The 22,004-nt window shown below is 46.1% G+C and overlaps 1 protein-coding gene across 1 annotated transcript in view; it reads right to left on the bottom strand.

The window, feature by feature from the left end:
• Positions 1–1,508: 1,508 nt before the first annotated feature.
• The window catches only part of LOC105894152 (protein patched homolog 1), a 38,457-nt gene continuing 17,961 nt past the window's right edge, over positions 1,509–22,004 (bottom strand). The window contains exons 13-21 of the mRNA XM_031584953.1: positions 19,992–20,134; positions 16,710–16,893; positions 15,081–15,361; positions 13,371–13,508; positions 12,953–13,095; positions 7,757–7,856; positions 6,909–7,205; positions 5,747–6,419; positions 1,509–4,873 (exon numbers count right to left, since the gene is read on the bottom strand). Of these exons, the coding sequence (XP_031440813.1) occupies positions 5,748–6,419; positions 6,909–7,205; positions 7,757–7,856; positions 12,953–13,095; positions 13,371–13,508; positions 15,081–15,361; positions 16,710–16,893; positions 19,992–20,134 (1,958 nt within the window). The 3' untranslated portion in view covers positions 1,509–4,873; position 5,747. The remainder of the gene's footprint in view (positions 4,874–5,746; positions 6,420–6,908; positions 7,206–7,756; positions 7,857–12,952; positions 13,096–13,370; positions 13,509–15,080; positions 15,362–16,709; positions 16,894–19,991; positions 20,135–22,004) is intronic.

Raw genomic sequence — 22,004 nt, 5'->3', positions numbered from 1 at the left:
AGTATCTTCAGGAGTATCTGAGTATCTGCAGGAGTATCTTCAGGAGTATCTTCAGGAGAGGAGTATCTTCAGGAGTATCTGGCCCGCCTAGGTGGAGAGAGGTGCAAGAGGTTGTGCGATGTACAAGGGCTGCATCTTCTCCTGGCTCTAATGGAGTACCTTTGTGTGTTTATAAAGGAGCACCTGATGTTTTGAAGTATCTATGGAAGCTTATGGTGACTGTATGGAAACAAAGAACAATTCCAAGAATGTGGTGTCGGACAGGTGGTAATTTCATTCCGAAGGAGAAGAACGCTGTGATTACGGGCCAATTTCGAATTTCGAAGTCTTCTGAATGTGTAAGGAAAGCTCTTTAGTGTGGTAGCAAGGTGATTGGTCTCCCATTTCAAGGCAAAGAGTTTGACAGATATTTCTGTACAGAAAACAGGAATCCAAGGATTTTCTGGATGTTTGGAACATAGTAGCATGACGACTAAAATTGGTAAAATGAGTTACTTTGGTCAGTATATGCTGTTTCGATTTTAGTTCACAAGTTAACCATGAAAATGTTGGTAACACAAAAATGGCTTCAAAGTAATTTGTTGATTGGATGTGGAGAAAATTTGAGAAAAAAACTACCAACAAAAACAACAACAATCAACAAATGTATTTTGATAAATTTGAGGGAGGGGGGAAACAAGATTTGGGGACTGACGTTTGAAACCATGCAAGTTAGTGTAACCTTTCTAACCTGATTAGTTTAACATAGACGCTACTAGTCGTAACTCAAACAGCAGCATTACATCATTCTCTACAGGTCACCACAGCACACCTGACAACTTCCAATGTAGCCCCCCCCCCCCCATACCACACAGCCTACAGACCCCTGCTGATTGGCTAACAAGTTATAGATTATGACTTTATGGGTAGTAAAAAAGTAATTATGCAGGGCACGGTGACATAAAGGGCCACGCACATTACTCTTAGGCAGGTCTCGGGTCTATTGGAACAAGCATGAGGAACGTTTTGGCCACCACCATCCACGCGGTTCAGAGAAGGGGAGCCCAAACCTGTTCCCATCAGGACGTTTTCAAGGCTGTGTGCTTTTTTTCATTACTCAGAACGTTCCAGCTGTATTGTAACTACAACCAATTTCCTTGCAGTCCATAAAGCTGTCAATCAAAGGCATACGGGAGAGGGCTAACGGGACGAATGGAGCGGAGTGCAGCCAGCAGTGGGGTTGGGGGGGGGGGGGGGGTTGGGGGGGGTCGAACGTGTGACCAGATGTCAGCAAGTTTAAAATCTTTGGGCAAGGTTATGTAGCCATGCCTTTGAGACATGTATTAATTCAAACTGTTTCCACTTGGTATTCATCTGGTTTAGTTTTACACAATAGGACATAAGTTAAGCCAAATCAAACACATCTTTTTGTGCACACGTGTTAAGCCAAATCAAACACATCTTTTTGTGCACAAGTGTTTGTAGAATAACCCTGTACATTCAGAAAAATCAATGCAGTCACACATAACTTTTTTTTTTCTTTAAATTTATTTATTAAAGTTATAGACAAAGAGACAAATAAGTTATAGTGTTCTTTTATTTGTTAGAATTCTATCAGTGTTTGAACATTATTATTAAGAGAGCTAGTACGATTTCTCTACTTTCATGGCTAGCCTTTCACAAACCAAAAAACCAGCTGCAAGAGCATCACACTCTCCTATAGTAATACTGTGGGGGACCTTAGTTTGTCTGAGAACAAGTTAGCAATGAAAGTGTGCCTGTACCTTAATGTATTTTCTCTTGTTATATTTCCACAAAATTGGTAGCATTACATATAAACTCTTTAAAAATATACTTTTGTCAAATAACTTGACAACTACTATGTACACTACAAAAATAAATTTTCATATAAATAAATTATATGGCATACATTTATCTTTGTAACTGAAACAACATACATCCACTCCGAGTGAGGAAAATGGCCGTCTGCAAAACCATTGATTAAAAGTCCTCTAAGAGCTATGACAAATCGATGATGTAAAGTGTTATATACTCTTTTGTCCTATTTAACATTAGTAAGCACTTTATACAGATCAACAATCCATTAATGTAAAAACAAAAACTGTAATAGTGTTTTTCAACATAAAAATCCCTGCATTTGTCACCAACTGGCATTTTGACCATAACTGGAAAAAAAAATCAACACACAACCAAAAAAAAAAGTATAATACAAAAATATAAATATTGCAAAACCAAATGTAAAAAAATAATAAAATATTTCAAAATACAATAGTTGCCAGCCATGTTTTGGGTCCATTCTCTGCCAATGTTACATCAGGAAGAATAAGAAAAAGAAAGATGTGGTCTAAAAAGATATGGTCACGCAAATTACTGACAAGACGAGAGGACGATACACAGAAGTTATATATGCAACACAACACGGAGACCACTACAGGAACAGAAGTCTACTTTTTGTTTTATGACAGGACAAACTGAGGGGACGGAAAAGGATGAAAGAGTGACTGAAGCAAACTGGCAGAAAATGAACGACTAAAAACCTGACCCCACAAGCTTTTACAAACACCATTTGCCTCCCGACGGTGTAAGGGGAGGTGGTGGACTTCCAATTAGTGCTGTGTTCGTACACGGTGGACGTTTTATGAGGTGAGGTCAAGTGAGACTTTCGTGTGCTTAAACCGGGGGCCAGCAGTTGTGGTTCTTGTCATTGAAGAGGTCAGATAGGCCATTTAGTGCACAACCTTTGCAATGCCAGTTGTGTAGCTTATAGACTTAAAACACACAGTGAGCTTATCGGCTAGTTCGCTTTCGCTTATTGAGTTCCTGGTTGATTCAGATATTATTACCGTAGGTATAGTTTCAGCTTACACCTTGATCAAAATCTGAGTAATGACAAACCAAAAAAAAAAAAAAGAAGATGTATTGCACAGAATATGTAGCTATACAATACTGGTCAATATTCCAAAACAGGTATATGACGGCACAGAGTACAGTTGTGTAGTGTGTAGTCTTTCACCCTCTCCACCTTTGATGAGTCCATACATGTGAAGCAAGGGTCGACACTAAATGGCCTGATACAGTGAAAGATGCCCCAAATGTGAGCAGATAGATTCAGAGCAAATTTCTGAGGGAAATGGCCTAACTACAGAGCTACGGTTGTCACGAAAGGCAAACCAAACCAAACCGAAAACGAAAGGAAAAACAACAAGCAAACGACAAACAAACCAAACATATTTTTCTATGTATGACTCGTCATAATTTCCACGCATAGCGTGTTTCAAAGTTTAACAGTAAATTATTTTTTTATACTACCACAGATTTGTGATAAAACATTTTAACAGACACATTTGTGCACCTTCAAATGTGCACACAGGCATACACACAAACACACGCACACACTATTGTTCACACACACACACACACACACACACACACACACACACACACACACACACACACAATCACATACACAAACACACGCAGTGCAGGCCTTTTTGAAGAGTCTCTCTTGTTTAAACTATGACCACACACAAGCACCATTATTATTCAACATCAGGCCATACAAATTTGAAGAATAGCTTAACAGAACTTTTTCATAGTACCACCACTATAAGAGCAAAAAATACCGTGAATAAATCACTTAGTGAAATATGAAATGCTTCACTCAATTATGTCTACCATTTAACCCTGGAGGATCCTCTCAACATGCAGTACAGTCGACCTCAATCCTTTCTACCTACGGCTAGTCCTCAGACTGCTGTAAGAGGGACAGAGGGCAGTATGGCTGCATTCAATCAAATGTTCTCCTCAGTACTTCTCGTTACTATACCAGAGAAGAGGGCTGTGTCCTCTCCTACTGCACTGACTAACACCTGACATTACAAATAACCTACAACTCGTGTCGATGTATCTGTATCTTGTACTGTGAATGACTTAATACGCACCTTAATAAGAAGGCTATGCTCAGTCTGAGTTTACCTGAGTCCCATTGCAGAGGTAAATAGTGAAGGACCAGGTTCACAGAGGAAAATGGAAATGTGTTTTCTGAAGAGCGCCCCCTACAGATGGCACCAGGGGACTGCTGAATGTTGTCTTTTACAAACTATATGTCCATCAAGCTAAAGTTGAACATAGCATGGTCAAAATAAAACTATATGTCAATCAAGCTAAAGTTGAACTTTGTATGGCCAAAATAAAAAAAAATGATATTAGCTCACCATCATTGCTAGCATTTTGTTTTAACTCTGTAATGTTTTCTACGTAAGACTGCCTAGTAGAGTAAAGAGTGACCTCAGGAAAGACACACTTGTTCAGGCTCCAAACACAATCATAACCCACACAAACACACCTGCACATACATACACACACACACACGCACACACTTCTATATTACAAATGAAAATAATTGCATAGAATTATACATGTACATTATACAATGTTATTAAGCAGCAACTGTTTTCTGCTGAAGTTGTCCGTCTAGGGTGAAGCTTCCTCATGGCACAGATACACAAGACGAGTGAACAGTAACGACAGGATCACACATACGAACGCCGCCCCTGATGTCCTCCAGACCGTTTTGAAAACAAACTCGGAAACGAGGTGTCTGAAAACACCCCCGACAACAAACAAATAAACAAACAATAATAGCTACTTTTGTTTTTTTATGTATTTACATGTGTGTACACATTCTTTAAATACTTATAGAAATATCTAACAAAAAAAAAAAACATAATTGTACACTATGTTATACAGTAAGGGTGAAGCACCAAGGAAGTGCTGCTGGTCCAAGTCTTCCCCTCCCCAGCCCCTACCCTGAAGACTCAGGAGCAGAAGGGTAGGTCCCATCTTTGGCCATTGTGCTTGGTCTTCTCTAACCCTGCGAAGACAGGAAAAACAACCACTTCAGACTATGCACAGTGAAACACAAATGTATGCCAGCCGGCAAATGTAGCACTGAAAGCGCGACGAGGCTGAAGCATGATAAAAGAAGTTACAAATATTCTGCCATGTCTTGAAAATGAAAAAAGTCATAAAGTAACACCAACTTCAACTAAATCCTAGAAATGATAATCCTGTTTGGCTGGGAGTGGCGGTGGCTGGCGAGGTTTCAGAGCCGTGCTGATGAGTTCATGTTACACAACTGTTGTAAAATCTAACTGTCATATGATGTCATGTCTCCTGTATGACCATAAATGCCAAACTATGCACTTGCTGGTACACCACAGCGTGCCTTCGGAAGCTTGTCAAAGCCAACACGCATTCCAATTACAAATTATATTCTGCGCTTGGTCTCGGAGAGGTCACGATCTGACAAAACACTCGAAGACGGAGGTGGAACATTTCATGAAAAAATGAGGACGGCAATGAACACTGTATTTGGGTCAACGGGAACCGAGAAATATCGAATAAACACGTATGACATATTTCTTGTTGTTAAATTAGCGGTTTCTAGAAGACAGCTTTCCGAATGAGTCTGTGGGCCTTGAGGAAGGCAGCTTGCTGCTGACGCAAAGTGACTTGCTCCTCTAAGGTTAGCAACCATACTGCTAAATCTCCCTTGGCCCCGAACTTTGAATTGTGGCACGAGCAGCACCAATTGAGCGAGTCAAATAAAAATTGAATCAAATCAAATAACAAGTAACTGAATGATGGTGTACTTTTAACCAAGCTAACCACTTTTGACTCAAATATTGTTTTCTAGGAAACCCTCCCACTAGGTCTCTCAGACTCTAGTCCCCTCATCTCTCACCTCAGCTGGAGGCGTCCCGATGCCGGCCACTGGGGGCGTCATACTCCATGTCCTGAAGCTCCATGCCCTCTAGGTGGGACCTGCGGTGCCTGACGGAGTCTCGCGAGGGCACGTGTGGATCCTGGAATGACGGGCTGCCGCCACTGCTGCTGCTGTCCGAGTACGTCTCCTGGAAGGGCTGACGGGGGTAGCTGTCGGGCAGGGTGAAGGGCTGGGGGTAGCTGGGGCTGTGCACGGCCACGGTGACCGACGCCGAGGCCGTCACCGTGGTGATGGGCTGGCCGTAGGCCGGGTTGGACGAGGGGTGCGGGTGGTGTTGGTGGTGCGCCCGCGAGCGGTGGTGCTGCTGCCCTGCCGAGCGCTCCCTGCTGTGGCCCGTGGGGCCTTCGGGGTAGCGGCTCCCGGCGTGGGGGTCAGTAGCGGTTTCGAAAGCGTCCATGCGCGGCCGGTGGGGGGGCGGGGGTTGGGGTTGGGGCTGGGGCTGGGGCTGCGAGGGGGGCGGAGGTGCTGGCTGGCGGCGGTACTGCTGGTGCTGGTGGCCGGCGCTCTGGTCCCTCTTGGGGTCTTTGCTGCTGTAGCGGCGGGCGAGGTGAGGCGGCGCGGCGGCTTCCTGAGGGTGGGGCGCGTGGCCGGAGCGGTAGGGCTGAGGCTGCCGCGGGTCAGAGTGCAACGCCTGGGAGGAGGAAGAAAAGGTGTGAATACAGATCTATACAGTCCTGAAAGTGAAGCATCAGGGGGAGAAAAGGCGTGAATAGAGATCTATACAGTCCTGAAAGTGAAGCATCAGGGGAGGAAAAGGTGTGAATAGAGATCTATACAGTCCTGAAAGTGTGCTTTCAAGAGAAGCAATGAGCATGGACATGGTGGACGTGTAGCAGTTAGCGAGTCCTTTTTCCATTTAAATGAACAAGATTGGATAGGTCATGAAGGGCCTTGCATGTTTTATGTTCATCCCAATGAAAACATAGATCAAGGTCATTCATTTAGCTGGTATGAGTATGAGTTTTATAGTGGTATGGTATAGTTTGATAGAAATATACCTATATGGTAGCTTAAAAACGTAAGATAAGGACTTTGCATCATTTTTTGAATAGAGATAGGGTACTGGGCATTCATGGTTTGTTGCAAATCATTGCTAATAGCAAATCATTCTAATGCTCACCGAGGGCACTGGGTAGGCAGGCAAGTCCACCTGATGTGTAGACTGGCGGCCCAGTGGGCCTAGCCGCACCTCCTCCGGCCGGGCGGAAGGCTTCCCCCTGCTGGGCCGGAGGTCATACTGCTGCAGCTCCTGGCTGATGCCGGACACGGTGGTGTTAGAGCCGTACTCGGAGTCCGACGAGTCTGAGCCGGTGCCCGTGGTGGTGGTGTGGCGGGGGCGCACGGCAAAGCGGACCACCTGCGGGGGCGGCTCGGGTGAGGGGGTGGGCAGCTGGCTCCGTCCGTCCACGGGCGACACCTGAGACATACAAAAACAAAAACAAAAACACTTTTAGTTATAACAGATTAAGTCAAATTGAATGAATAAATGAATAAATAAATAAATAAATATTTTATTGGTAATAATCATAAGAATAAGAACAAGAAGAAGAATAAAACAATAACAATGTATTGATGTAATTATATAATTCATAATAATAAATACATTTAGAAGATAAAAAAATGGCTGTTTTAAGATATATGTTCTTGCTCTTGAGAGAGAGCACTAATATTGCGTAAAGGCATGTAAATGATTTGCCGTGAAGTGACACAGTCCAAGAGGGTCCTCTGGGAGGTGCATGGAGGAAATGAAAGGAACAGTTTTCTGAGATCATGCCTCTGGCCTGCCGTGGTATGTGGACCAATCCCACATGGAACGACTTAAAGAAATACACACACACACACACACACATACCACACACACATACCACACACACACGCACACACACACACACACACACACACACACACACACACACGCACACACACACACACACACATGCACACACACACAGACGCACGTGCACTTACCTCTGGGTAGGGCCCGAAATAAGACAAGAGCACGGGGAGCAGCACCAGTCCGTTCAGGACCCCCAACACGGTTAAGATCGCGAGCACGGCAAAGAAGTATCTGCAAAAAGGAGACCGATGACAGACATGTTACTCATAAAGCAAACAGACAGACAGACAGACAAGGGCATTTATCAAAATGACACTAAGTTACGACATGTTGACAAAAAAACTGATTCACCACACCCACCACAGACAGACAGACTGACACCAGAGGAATAGGAAAGAAACAGTTACCTTTAATCAGACTAAGTCTTCAAACGAGATTAGATGTTTAAGCAGCGAAGCAAAAGGGGCGAGAGAGGAAATATAATTAGTTGATTAATTCATAGGCAGAGAGAGAGAGAGAGGGGTAGGGCGAGCGGGAGGAGGGTGGAAGGGCGTGAAATACAATCACACATGGGGGAAAAGAGGAATGCGGAGAGAAAGAGAGAGAGAGCAAGGCAAGGCTGTGTGGCGGGACAGGGACCTCCCTCCCTCTCTCGAAGAAAAAGAGGGAAAAGAAAAAAAGAAAACAGCGCAAATGAAGTGAAGGGTGAACTTAAACAATTTAGTCTAAGAGGAGGAGGAATGCCGTAACCATTTGGGCCTCTCCTTTCACTCTTCTCCGTATTATTTATTTATTTTTGTGCCACTTTTCTCCATTTCACCCTCTCTCGCTCCTTTCCTCACTCGGTTCCCCAATCTCTCTGCGCGGACTCGATCTGTGGCGTGGCTGAGGCGTCGCTATTTTAATCTCTGGGAACATTTGATCGCTCTTCGTGAAATAATTATGTTTTGTGTTTCGCTTTGATCCGAGGTGGGCCACTCTTATCTGCCAAGGCCAGTGTGACTGCGGCGAAGAAAAAGAAAAAAAAAAAAATCTGAAATCCACACTGAGGTGGGTATCGTCTGTCAGCAGTTCTGAGCGCCTGAAATATGCAATTAAAGACTTGATGAAAAGGCCCTTGAATGTAAATGCTTAACTAGGGCAAAGTGGATTAGTCTAAATGGCCCAGCTTTCACATAAATAGTTATTATCCAAAGCACACCTCTGTCAAAATATGTGCTGCTGGCCATTTCAAATAGATGGAGAAAAAAAACACTTCAGAAGAGTACAAAAAAAAAACCCAACATGGTTCCACCCAACCACTGCAGCCAAAATCTTGCTAAAAGAAATAGATTGAAACGTATAGTTCAACATCGTATAAAACCTGTGGACTGGTTTGTGGTTTTGTCAAATGTCTCATTTCATTACAATTCTATTAGAGGCGGCCTGTGCTCTACTGTGTTGAACTCATGGCTCTACCATTTCTCCTGTTAGTGTTGGAGGTGTTTAAGTAATTCCACAAGGATGAAAGATATCACAAAGGCAGACACACCGCACTAATGAATGGGACATGCCCCATCCTCCCTTTCAAACACTGTTAAGCTTGGGTGGGTGAATGAGTGACTGTAAAAGAGTGTGGACTATGTGTGTGTGTGTGTGTGTGTCTGTGTGTGTGTGTGTGTGCGCATTGGGGCGGGTATGTTCCTGCCAGCTGGTATGCACCACAGCTGGGACTCAGACTTAACACACTGACACATTTATAAGTGATCTTCTTGGGCACTTGGCCCAGCCCGAGGGAGTCCAGGGGTGCTGCTTTTACTGCTGGGGTCCACCGTGCAGGAGGAGGAGGAACAGTAGGTCTCCCTCCCTCGGAGATGCAGCAGCCGCCTGCTAGTCACTGTTGGGGCTCGGCACGGAAACTCTCTTGTGTACACGCACTGTTTGAGTGTGTTTAGCACGTCTAGTTGGCATGTCTAGTCTAATTGGCTGTCTTGTTACATCTCTCACTTTTTTTTGCAATTTTTTAATTATAGTATTTTAGGATAAATAATAATTATAGTAATTATTATTACTGTTCTATTTAGTTTCGGTGGTTGTGTCTTAACTTGTACAGAAGCCGCTGTGGCTTTGAATACCGAGCTGGAAGACTGGGTACCTACGGTCTCAATTGCAAATGGGGTTTGACGGGCCTCTTTTGATCAGGCCTTGAACTTCACAGAGGAGTCGTCATGTTTATTCGTACTGAGCTTTCGAGACTTCAAAGCCCGAGACGTTGGCGTGTTTATTTCGATTGCGCCGTGACTTCAAAGCGGGCCGTCGTTTGTGTTTTCTCATTTAATTGAGAGCCTGGGAGGGTGACCACTTCAGTGTTGCTGTTGCTGCTGCGGTGGCGGTGGCCAAGTTTTTCCGCAGAAGCAGACAACGCGCAGCAACGCAAAACCCGAGCAAACCAGCCAGCCTGGCCCAGCCCTGCCCGGGGTGAAGGCTGCAGGCTGGAGCCCCTTATTTAGGCAAGCTACAGTGGTGAAGAGGCTGAGGGAGGCCTCCGTGTTTACACTGGAGCTGGAAGCCTGGGTTCAATCAAACCACCCATTAGATGTATCCTTTGAAATCGACTTACAGTAGAGAAGTGTGCGGTAGCTCTGTGTGACCCGCCCCCCCAAAAAATGCCAGACGCTAGAATTTCCTTCTGTAAATAAGACCGGTCGCAATTGGTAAAAGGATCGCAGCGGTTTAAAGTATACCATCACACGCCAGGCCAAAGCGAAGATGGCCTCCCGGTACAATACTAGGAGAGCTTACCGACTATCAGGTCTCTCCTGTGTGGATTCTAACTGTGTACGTTATGGGATGTGCTGTAAAGCTGATCCCAGAGCATTATGCCATCTGTATGAGAGGCCCTTGGATTTACAGATGATTTAGGGAACTGAACGGGTCTAGGGATGGATGCAGTGTGATATATATATATATATGTTGCACAAGATGTTGTTTTTAATGCCTCGAGTGAAAAGAAGAAAAAAGGAAACCTCTGTCTTCACCAAACGCATGCCCTGCAGAGAGAGCCCGTGGGATCTGTTTGGACTCCAAATATTCACAGGATCTGACAGGGAAAGCCAGGGGAACACTCATTTCTGCAAGACTGCAAAAATACAATAAACGTTCTATACCCTCTGCTTTTCCAAATGCTGTGTGCAGCACCATGGATCTCAAAACACACGGGATGGTTTGGTGAAATTAAAATGTTTATAATAGCATGATGGAACACCATAAATGTCGTCATAAATGTTGGCTGGAGTTATCACCCAGCATTGTATTTTAATTGCATGTGATTAAATGACACAGGGCTCTGTGTGAAACATTAGCACAGCATATGCAGATGCAGGAAATGGGACTCCATAAAGTCAGGCTGTTGTGGGGAGGCGCATTTGACCTCCCCAACATGCGCTTCAAAGAGAATCGCACATATTTACTGATACTCGTTGGCAGATACTGCCTGCTGTTTCAGGAGGTGAGGAAAGACGCCACGCTCCTCACCCTCTGTGTGTGTGTGTGTGTGGGTGTGGGTGTGTGTGGGTGTGTGTGAGTGCGTGTATGTGTGTGTGTATGTGTGGGTGTGTGTGAGTGTTTGTGTGTTTGTGTGTGTGTGTGTGTGTGTGTTTGTGTGTAAGTGCGTTTGTGTGTGTGTGTATGTGCGTGTGTGTGTGTATGTGCGTGTGTGTGTGTGTGTGCGTGTGTGTGTGTGTGTGTGTGTGTGTGTGTGTGTGTGTGTGTGTGTTTGTGTTTTCTTTCATTCACCCATTTGCAGGGTTGTGAAGCGATAACCATAGCCAACCTTGATCAGCCTGTTTCTATGCACTGATGTTCTGAACTAATGAGTTCTGAAGAACTAGAACTTTTATGTGAGGAACCACTTACTAGTTTACTAGTTTACGCCAACAATGATTTTAAACGAAAATAGCATGTTTACTCTGAGGAAAGAAGTTGGTTTTACGAGCACTGCCCTCCTCGCTGTTGCTGAAATCATAACGACAGTTATATTAGCTGGTGTGAAACCATTTTAAAGGCTCCTGAAACTATTCGGCAGGGAGACATTGAGGTTTGACAAAGCAACAGTGAGGAGTTTGGTCTAAAGCTAGTGAGCTAACTACATCAAAGACGTGCAAAACCCTACCAAACACCAACAACAGCACAGCTGGCACTGATTAAAAAAAAAAATGCCAGCATGCTAAGCGGGTGTCTTTTGGCGATATAGTGTCTGATGCCATGCTGTGAAAGCTTTTCTTACATTTTAACGACGGTGGTCCGATCCGAACCACAGAATCACACAGTGCACAGCCTGGGTGGCTATGGAGAATGATAGGTGGGTTTATCTGTCCTTCACATGACCATATACCATCAAAATGAGTTTGAAGATGAAACCAAAACTAGTTGCCTGTAAAAGCATACCTCAAGAAGTGGCCAATTGTTGCATACTGTTATATTATGGGGAGCCCTTTAACGTAAGTAAAGGTTACAGTACAGTGAGTTTTCAGTTGTTCTTCCACCCGTAATACTTATATGTGCAAGCACATACATGCACACACACACACACACACACACACCACACACATGCACACATACACACAACATACATGCACACATACACCGAACACACACACCACAAAGAGCGAAACAAAGAGAGAGCGTTGAGGGTGGGGGGTTTGCAGGGAAATGGCTTTCACGCCTGACTGGTCTCTCAGGTAGATTCCTATGTGACATGGAGGCCTGAACACCAACTCTGCCCCATCCCACCCCACCCCCCTCCCCTTCTCATTCTGCAAAGTCATCCACATCAAAGGAGCGCTATGCATACAAGTGCATTAGAGATATTAACACTCCAGAACCCCCCCCCCCCCCACCCACAAAGACATCTCTTGGGAATCGTATTGGTTACTCCCCTAATGACAGATGAAAGGCGTAATGTAACACTTAACAGCTCAACTCATACCGACTGAGGGAGAAATATGCACCACGCCTCCCAGGCGTTAAGTTTATGGCCTCCAGGGCCTCTCCAGATTCAAATGAATACATTTTCTTCTTCACTGACTAATTCCTACACCTGAAATGACTGCCTACATCGCTAATCTATTCTGTAGAGGTTCACTGCTGAAGCACATACATTGTAAACAGGCGGTAGCAGTCAGACATTATTAAACATTATGACCCTCTGTAAATTAATTGGCAGAGGAGTTATTTTCCCCTGTGCGCCATTGCTCTCAGACAAGTAGAAGGTGAGTAGTGAAATGAAGCAGAAGTCGAGAGAGGAGCGTCCAGAAGAGGAGAGGGCGCTTGGAGGAGGAATCCCTCACCTGACGATGAAGTCGAACTCGGAGCCGGCCAGCATGAGGACGCCCAGCAGAGTGGAGAAGGCCCCGTCCAGCACCGGGGCGAACATGTGCTCCAGGGCCAGGATGGCTCGCTTGTTCCGGTCGCCGATGGCAGTGAGGAAGGCCTGGTGAGGGATAAGAGGCAAAACGGTGAAGGCGACTGAGAAAAGACTGAAGCAGAGCGAATGTGTGTAAAAGTTAACATTTAGAGGTTTCTCGGTCTGACCTGAACTGTTTTCACTTCAGTTAACATTCAAGAATCCACTCTCAAAGTTTACAGAATATGACAAGTGTTACTATAACAACACTAGTGTGTGTGTGTGTGTGTGTGTGTGTGTGTGTGTGTGTGTGTGTGTGTGTGTGTGTGTGTGTGTGTGTGTGTTGTTATGCCTCTGCTCACCAGTGCTACGTGAACGGTGAACTCCACCCCGATGCCGACGGAGGCGATGAGGATCACCACGGGAACAGCACTGAGTTTGATGCCAATCAGACCCATCATTCCAAACAACTCCACTGTCATCAGCGCCAGTACGAGGACCTAGAGAGGGAAAACGGCACAGATTATACAAAACAAACATACAGAATTATTCAGCAGAATGTATAAAGGGGTCATTTTTTGTTTATAATGTTCCTTTTGGCTAATGTATCAATGCTGCTGTTCATGTCCATAAAACTTGACTAATCGTGTGACGTTTTTTCCTCAAGGCCCCAAAAAAGGGTATGGAGAGTTGGAAAGGGCTGGGACAAATGGATGCCCATATGAAATTATTAAGATTAAGTTCTTATGTTCTTATTTGTATGGAAAGTAGCCAGACTCTTTAGAGCGCTCATGTGAAGTGTGTGGACATTCATTCAGTGAAAACTCTGCCCTGTGTTCCATGACAGAGGACAAGCAGGGGTGGTGGCTAATGCCATTATCAGCTGATTGGCCTCAGGTTTAAGGGACCCTGGTGCCTCTGAAGGAGGAGACAGGAGGAGGGGAGGGGGGGGGGGGGGGGTGGGGGATAAAGGAAGGCAGCTTAAGCAAATGGCAGCGGAGGGGCGGGAGGAGGTGGGAGGAGGTGGAACGCAAACAAATCAGAGCTGGAAGGGCTGGTGGTCAGGTTGGAGGGGGGTGGGGTGGGGTGGGGTGGTCAGGTTGGAGGGGGGTGGGGTGGGGTGGGGTGGGGTGGGGGGGGGGGAGCGACAAAGGCAAACGGTAAAAGCCAAAGCCGGGCAATAACTTTGTCTTTTATCTGTCTTGTAAAGCACGAGGACGGAATCAGAAATCCTGTTGGAGGGGTTTTAAAGCCACTGAAAATGGCTTAAACACTGCCCCGCAGTAAAAAAAAAAAAAAAAAAAAAAGGGGACAGGGGCTGGAAACCGTAAGAGAGCGCGGGAAGCGTCTGGAAAGGAAAAAAAGAAACCTACACAAGAACGAAAAGCCATATTTAAAGGCAACACTGGAGATGTGGTTGCCTGGGTAACCTGCTTGTCTCCTCACATTCATTTCATTGAAATGTCTGAAAAAGCCCTCCGTAGACTAAACAAACTTGCCCTGACAGTGTAATATAAACACAACGAACAGGGCTATGAAAACACTGGTCCTGTTCTCCCCTCTTAGCCTCCCTGCCTTTCCTTACAACATACGTTTCAATTTGGGCAAAGCTACAGAAAGACACGTTCCCCACTGATACATACATAAAGTTGATGTTATAAAAGTCTAATTAGTGTTTCGGTAAACAGTGATTTACTTTTAACAGGATGAATTCATAGAGCTTGAATGGAGCACTGTTTTCATGGGACTGACTAAAAAATCTGGAAAACTGAAAGAAAAAATGAAGCGAGCTGCTCGGAGAGACAGCCCACAAAATTACCCTTCGTTGAAAAACGTTGTACCCAGTGTGCTGAGGTGCATAACTGTGCATTCTACAACGGAGCGAGGGAGCTTAAAACACTAGCTACACTAGCACTAGCTACTGTTTCATCTCATTACTGCTAACACTCTTTTTTAATCTGTTCTTCTGTTTCAGAATCTCCAGAGGGGCCATTTTGTTTTTTTTTATGTGTTTTTTTGTTTTTTTTTGGTGGTTGTGGCTGTGAATCCCAGTTAGGTGGGCTCCTACTCACAATGATGCCGGCGGTCCAGGGGTTGAGGAGGAACACGGCGCAGACCAGGAAGACGCAGGCCAGCACCACGCTGATGGAGAGCAGGAGCCAGTGGCGCAGGCTGACGTACTGCTCCCAGAAAAGGAACGGGTAGCCATTGGGGTAGCTGGGGAGCCCCTGGCGGCTGTAGTTGCTGCAGATGGCCCGGACGCTCTCGATGGCTTCCACAAACTGCGCCGTCTCTCGGAGGCCGTTGAGGTAGAACGGAAACTGTGCGTATTCGATAGGTTCAGCGGCGGGAACTGGGGGAAGGTGAGAAGGTAACAAAACTTAAAGTTTTTGTACATTTTTGATTTTTTTGTAAATGCTTTTAACATGGACATACAATTTAACATGGACATACAAATTAACATGGACGTGCATATTAAGGCAAGGCAAAAAAAAGAGCAATGCTTATAGTTTTTGTCACTAAAATGTCATGCACTTTTCCAGCAATGCAGTAAAGTAAATTCCTGCCATTGACTCCTGTAATAACATTGTCAATGTCACTGCTAACCTTCCCCTATGAATACCCTTAAACACATTTACCGCAAGCGGGGGAGTTGGATAAAGTCAAATACCATATTCCGATTCTCCAAAACATTTTCCCACTAAAACATCCAACCACTCCTGCCTGACAAAAAGAATTAAGGCCTATCTTAAACCTGGATCTGATACTATCCTACCATGTTGACTTTTTCCCCCTTCTCCCTTGTCCCAGCGGTACCCTACTACTCTCTGGCGTCTCGTGGAAACATCTCATTTTCAACCTGTAAACCCAACCTGCTCTGACCTTAGCACTCAAGCTTGGAAGAGGAAGTGAACGTGTGCGTTTGTGTGTATGTGTGTGTGTGTGTGTGTACACGTGTGTGTGTGTGTGTGTGTGTGTGTGTGTGTGTGTGTAATGGGGGAGTCTGTTTCCATGCAGGCACAACCGTGTGTCTCTCCCACCTGACCGACTCCGACCCAGACATCACCACTTGCTTAACATGGTTTTACCCCCCATTATAATCTCCACTATAAATTTACATTAGGACACTTGCTGGAGGACTGCCAGCGGGAGCTCCAGGGGTCCGGCGCTCTCCGCTTGTTATCCAATCACATTTCCCCAGGCAAAGCCCCCTTTTAACCGCAGCTGAAATACCACCAACCAGCATGCACGCCATAAACCTGCGAGCACTCGCACAAATTAAACCCACACTGGATCCTGTTTACACCCCCAGCTATTTTACTGTACAGGCCTCCGCTCGGCTCACACACACACACACACACACCACAGCGTTGCTCTGTCAAAAGCACTTAAGCTCCAACACGTTATTGCTAAGGGAAAATACCTTATTGTGTTTTTAAACGAGTCCACCCTCCCAGTGCCTCAGACTTTTAGTGAGTGCGTTCAGAATACCATTGTGACTAAGACGTGCAATCCTGTCGTGGACTGTGGACGTGTGCAGGGTGCAAATAAAAAAAATGTGCGATGAGACCCAGACCCCAAAACAATTCTACCTTTCAGGTGACATATTCAGGTGATGCATCTCCTAATGTCTCCTAATGTGTTAATGTCTATAGTTCTCATAGAATCAGTTCCTGAACCAAAATGTGACTGGTCCTTACTGCTGAGCCGGGTGTTGGGGAGGGAGTCGGTCCTGTCGTGGAGCCACTCCGGGGGGTGCGGGCGGATGTTGGCCTGGGAGGCGGCGTAGGCCACCGGGTCGTTGCTGACCCAGGCGGACAGGTAGATGTAGAAGCAGTTGGGGTTGATGATGCCGTCTGCGTCCACCAGCCGCTGTCGCGTCAGCTGCAGAGGAGAAGACCGGGGGGGTCATGAGAAAAACAGCAGCAGCAGCAACCCAGTGATCTCACATCTCTCACACTGCCTTATCCAGTCAGCCACTGCCAATAGCATGCAGAAGGCTACATTCCTTAATGGCTGTGCAACTGATTGTTATGATAAGCTACCAAGAAATATAGCTACTGCATTATCGTTTTTGATGTTTCTTTGGTCATGGATACTGAGGTACTTTAAGGACAGAGAGGAGAGAGATGGAGGGAAAAAGAGAGGCAAAAAAATCAGGCAAAAATCAACTCTGTCCTCCTTCCTTTTCTGCAGTGAGATGTTAAAAACGGCGAGCGATGCTGTGCTAATCTCTCACTCCTGGAAAACTCCCTTTTCCTGGAGCTACCTCCCGAGAAGGTAAAACCATTACAGGACGGTGGTCCGTGCCATAAATCCTACCCCCCCGCCCCCCTCTCCGAGCGCACAAAGTCAGGGGTGAATGAGCGTGTGTGTGTGTTTGTGTGTGTGTGTGCGTGTGTGTGTGCAAGGGGGCTGGGGGGAGGGGGGGGGGGGGATGCGTTCTGAAGGGAGGGGGTGTTGGGGAGAGAAAAATTGCTTGAGTTAGCGTAACAATAAAAAAATTGGCCGGAGTCCCTGGGTGCGTCTGTGTGCAGTTAACCTTGCTGTTAACACTGAGGGAAATGCCACCCAGCAAATGGAGTACAGCTATAAAAATAACACAACATCTGTATAAATGGGCCTAACATTTGCTTCTCCTGACCCCGACGGATACTCAGAATGCCCGGCGCCACAGCCAGGTCTTGCAAAATGACTTTACACATTTTTCGGCGCGCACACACACACCAGCATACAATGCAGAAAAAAATACACACATACACATTCTCTCTCTCTCCCTCACAGACACACTTGCACACACACACACACAAACACACACACACACACACACACACACATTCCAGGACATAGTATAACCATTCCCCTTAAATTTGTGAAAAGCTTAAGAAAAAAAGCTCAAGCTAGTTTTGCAGGAATGGACCACCCATACAAATCACTCTGGAGAAAAAAAATTCAAAAACAGAGCAAGTAGTAGTAGCAGGGGCGTGCTGAATGCACCCTTGATAAAAAGTGGTTCCCACTAGTTCCACCAGAGCACACACACACACATACACACACACACACACACACACACACACACACACACACACACACACACACACACACACACAACACCGTGTAGCTCCAGTAAGAAGAGGGACCACGTGATGAAGCTTCCCTCGGTCCATTCAAAAAGGGGACATGGCAGCCGAGCAGAGAAGAGAAGGAAAAAAAAGAGGGAGAAAGAGAGGGGCGAGAGAGAGCCAGAAAGAGAGAGGGAGAGAGAGAGAGAGAGAAGAGAGAGAGGGAGAGAGAGAGAGAGCCAGAGAGAGAGAGGGAGAGAGAGAGGGAGAGAGAGAGCCAGAGAGAGAGGGAGAGAGAGAGAGAGAGAGAGAGAGAAGAGAAAGAGGGAGAGAGAGAGCCAGAGAGAGAGAGGGAGAGAAGAGAGTGAGGGAGAGAGAGAGGGAGAGAGAGAGCCAGAGAGAGAGGGAGAGAGGGGGACTTGGATTCCAAAGATCTGGATTGAATTAAGCTGCAGGATACGCAACAACTGTATGTCTTCAAGCTGTCACGGGAGGCATACAGTGCGTGGCTGGCGGCCTCACGGCCCCGCCGCGCTACGCTTCCCTCACAGGCACAGGAAATGATGTCAGGCGGCCGCACACAAACCCCAGTGACGTGTTCAAACCCCCCCCCCATCCCTCTATCAAACACTTTTCAACATGTTACTAACTGAGTGAAACTAGGCTCCAACAGTAGAACAGAAAACAGATTCGGCTTTTTTACCCCAAAGCTTGTGTCTGCCTTTGTGCTTGCTGTTCGAGTGCATTTTGAACAAGTGAACCTCACAAATTCAGACACAGAACCATGACTGAGAGACACCACATACAGCCTCTATCCCCCCACTTCACACTTAAGGCCTTACAAATGCTTGAGACAAAACAACAAATGAACACATATGTCCATGAAGTGTTAATAACCGTGACATTCTTGAAGAAGCATCAGCTCACAAGCAGTCTCCGTCCTGTACTGTACTGTTGGTTTTCAAGTCAGGAGTATTTTTTTTTTTATTATCTTGAGCCATAAGAATGGGACAAATGGTTTAAATGAAGAGTTAATTGCTTTTTCAGAGGCGGGTTGTGGCCCCAGTAAGGGCTTTAAATTCCTGGGCTTGGTAAAGCAATCAGGAGGGAGGAGTGGGGGAAAGAGGGAGGAGGAGGACGAGGAAGGGGGAGGTGCGTTTATATGCCAGGTGTGGTTCCCATGCTGGGCCACAACCTTCGCTGTGATACTCCACTCTACTCCACTCCACTCCACTTCACTCCACTCCACTCCACTCCACTCCACTCCACTCCACTCCACTCCACTCCACTCCACTCCACTCCACTCCACTCCACTCCACTCCACTCTACTCTACTCTACTCTACTCTACTCTACTCTACTCTACTCTACTCTACTCTACTCTACTCTACTCTACTCTACTCTACTCTACTCTACTCTACTCCACTCCACTCCACTCCACTCCAACAAAAAAAACCCCGGTGTGAGATTAGGTTGGTGGTTTCACCAATAGGATTTTCATGTGAGTGAATAACAAGTGATGGACAATTCACAGTGAGGACCTGGAGATTGCACAACCTGATGTTTGGAGTATGCAGAATGCGAAGCACTCATCTGGCCCAAAGCGGCAGTGTAACGTCTTAGTGCACGGTTCAACTAGACTGAACTAGGCTCTTCAAATACACTTGTAAGAAAAAGCAGTTCCCCATGGTATACTGAAAGAACTTATGCACAACTGTGCTTTTGTCAAGGAAAAAGGTTCCCGCAAGATTGAGATTACGATCTAGAACACTTATTAGATCTTTTTTCTATGAGTGGAGTAGCCTACAGCAAGGTCCAGTTCCCACAGAACAAAATACACTAAAGAAGTGTGTGCCTTCAACATGCTGTAAGAGGCTTCAGAAGAGAGTCTTCTCCACGACTTGAGCATGAGCTTCTCTTACCTGGTTGTAGTTGATGGGTTTGTCTCTCCTTCCTGTCTGCACCAGCAGTTTGTAGGCCAGGATCCCGTCGTCTGAGCCGTTCCTGAAGTTTGTCCGCGTGATTCGGCCCGACTCCCACTCCCGATCGAACGCCTGCTGTAGACCTAGGCGACACAGATGACACAGTACTGACACATGCAACGGCAAGTTCAAATTGAAGCCATAGCTCGGGCAAATGGCATCTGTTTTCATTTCTACACGCTTCAAAACTTGAGAAACTGCTTTCAAGAACTCTCAAGATCATGTCACTGTCAGTCCACAAAGGCACAAAGCATCATAAAACAATGCTGCGATTCCAGCCAAAATGCAACAATGTCACACACAAGACTATTGATTAATTGATTCATTTATTTGGCATAAAAGCAATATGCTTGTGGTGATACGGCAAATGTGAAAGCCATGCCAGGGATGACAGGAAAAAGTCTGAGCCTTATTTCCATCGTTGGTAAGGTGGTTGCTGTGTCAAGTGAATGTATCGGAAATCTCAAATGATCTGATCTGCAAATGCCATTTTTAAGGTAGTAAACATTTCTGTCGACGTAAACCCAGTGGCTGGGGGGGAATGGTACAGACACTATACAGACAACCACATCCTCCTCCTCCTCCTCCTCCTCCTCCTCCTCTACTGTTTCCTCTTCCCCTCCCTTGCTCCCCTCTTCACTCCCTTGAATGCCGGTGGCCAATTTTTGGGACACATTGTTTCTGGTCCCTCTTTCATCTCCCTGTCTGTGTCCAATTTGTCGAGCCATTTCAAAGCGCAATATTAAAGACTCCTCCCTACCCCACCCTCTCTGGCATCCACTGTAAAACACACACAGACACAGACAGACAGACACACACACACACACACACACACACACACACACACACACCCAAATGCGTACGCACGCGCACACACAGATGTGTGGATAAACACAAACACATTCACACACGCACCCTTAAATACAGTCATATGCTGTGTAAAAGGCTCCAACCCATCGGGGATCTGCATTCACAGACTCATACTCCATGTTATGAATAACACTGAGATGATTTGCGGGGAGAGATGGAAAAGGTGGGCGGACGGCAGTGGCAGGTTAACTTTCCCACCCTGCCATTAGTGCAGAGAGGGACCTATTCAGAAGAGGGCTTACTCAATCTTTGGGTCTGATCTGCCTGGGATTAGCGCAGGCATCTCATAATCCCGGGGAGAGGGAGAGAGGGAAAGAGCGAGAGAGGGAGAGGGAGAGGGAGAACAAGGGAGAGAGAGAGAGAGAGAGAGAGAGAGAGAGAGAGAGGGAGAGAGAGAGAGAGAGAGAGGGAGAACAAGGGAGAGAGGCAGGAAAAATATAGAGTGAAACAAAGGGGAAAAGAAAGGGATAAAAACAAAGACTGGAGAGAGAAAAAAGAAAGAGAGGAGATGAAACTCCTTCACACACGCACGCACACACAAGCACACTCCTCCCCAGCGCCCTTGGTCTTCTGCTCTCCCTCTTAGCTGTGCCACTTCTAACCCTCACATGGGGACGTGATCCTCTCTTAAACCCTGACCTCAACAGCTGCACCCAGAACAGTCTAGAACCCTATCTGTCCAGATTTCGCCACCTGTGAGGTTCTAGTTTGGGGGGGGGGGGGGGGGGGGGGGGGGCACTGAAGGTGAACTCTCCTACAGGTCACCCAGACTCCTGAGATGGTCTGCGATGGGACAGAGACACCTCAGCTGTGTTGTGCTTCTGACACAACAACAACAACAACAATCCCAAAACAACATGGCGGACCTCCCAACCTCCCCGCATGACTTACTGTAATGCCATTTTATTGATCGATGCAGCTGCACAAGTAGAGGCAGAGAGTAAAGAGTTCAGCGCTTTAGAATTACTGCGCGCCCAATAACAAACGAGCCGACATTAACAGGACATGTGCATCAACAGCAGGATGGGTGAGAGGACAAACTAAAGCACTTTGGCGCCCACAGTGCTGTTTTAATACTCAAAC

Source organism: Clupea harengus, chromosome 18 (genome assembly GCF_900700415.2).
Source record: "Clupea harengus chromosome 18, Ch_v2.0.2, whole genome shotgun sequence".
NCBI classification, from domain to species: Eukaryota; Metazoa; Chordata; class Actinopteri; order Clupeiformes; family Clupeidae; genus Clupea; species Clupea harengus.
Note: the sequence above shows the minus strand (reverse complement) of the source record. Positions and strands in the feature narration are given on the sequence as shown.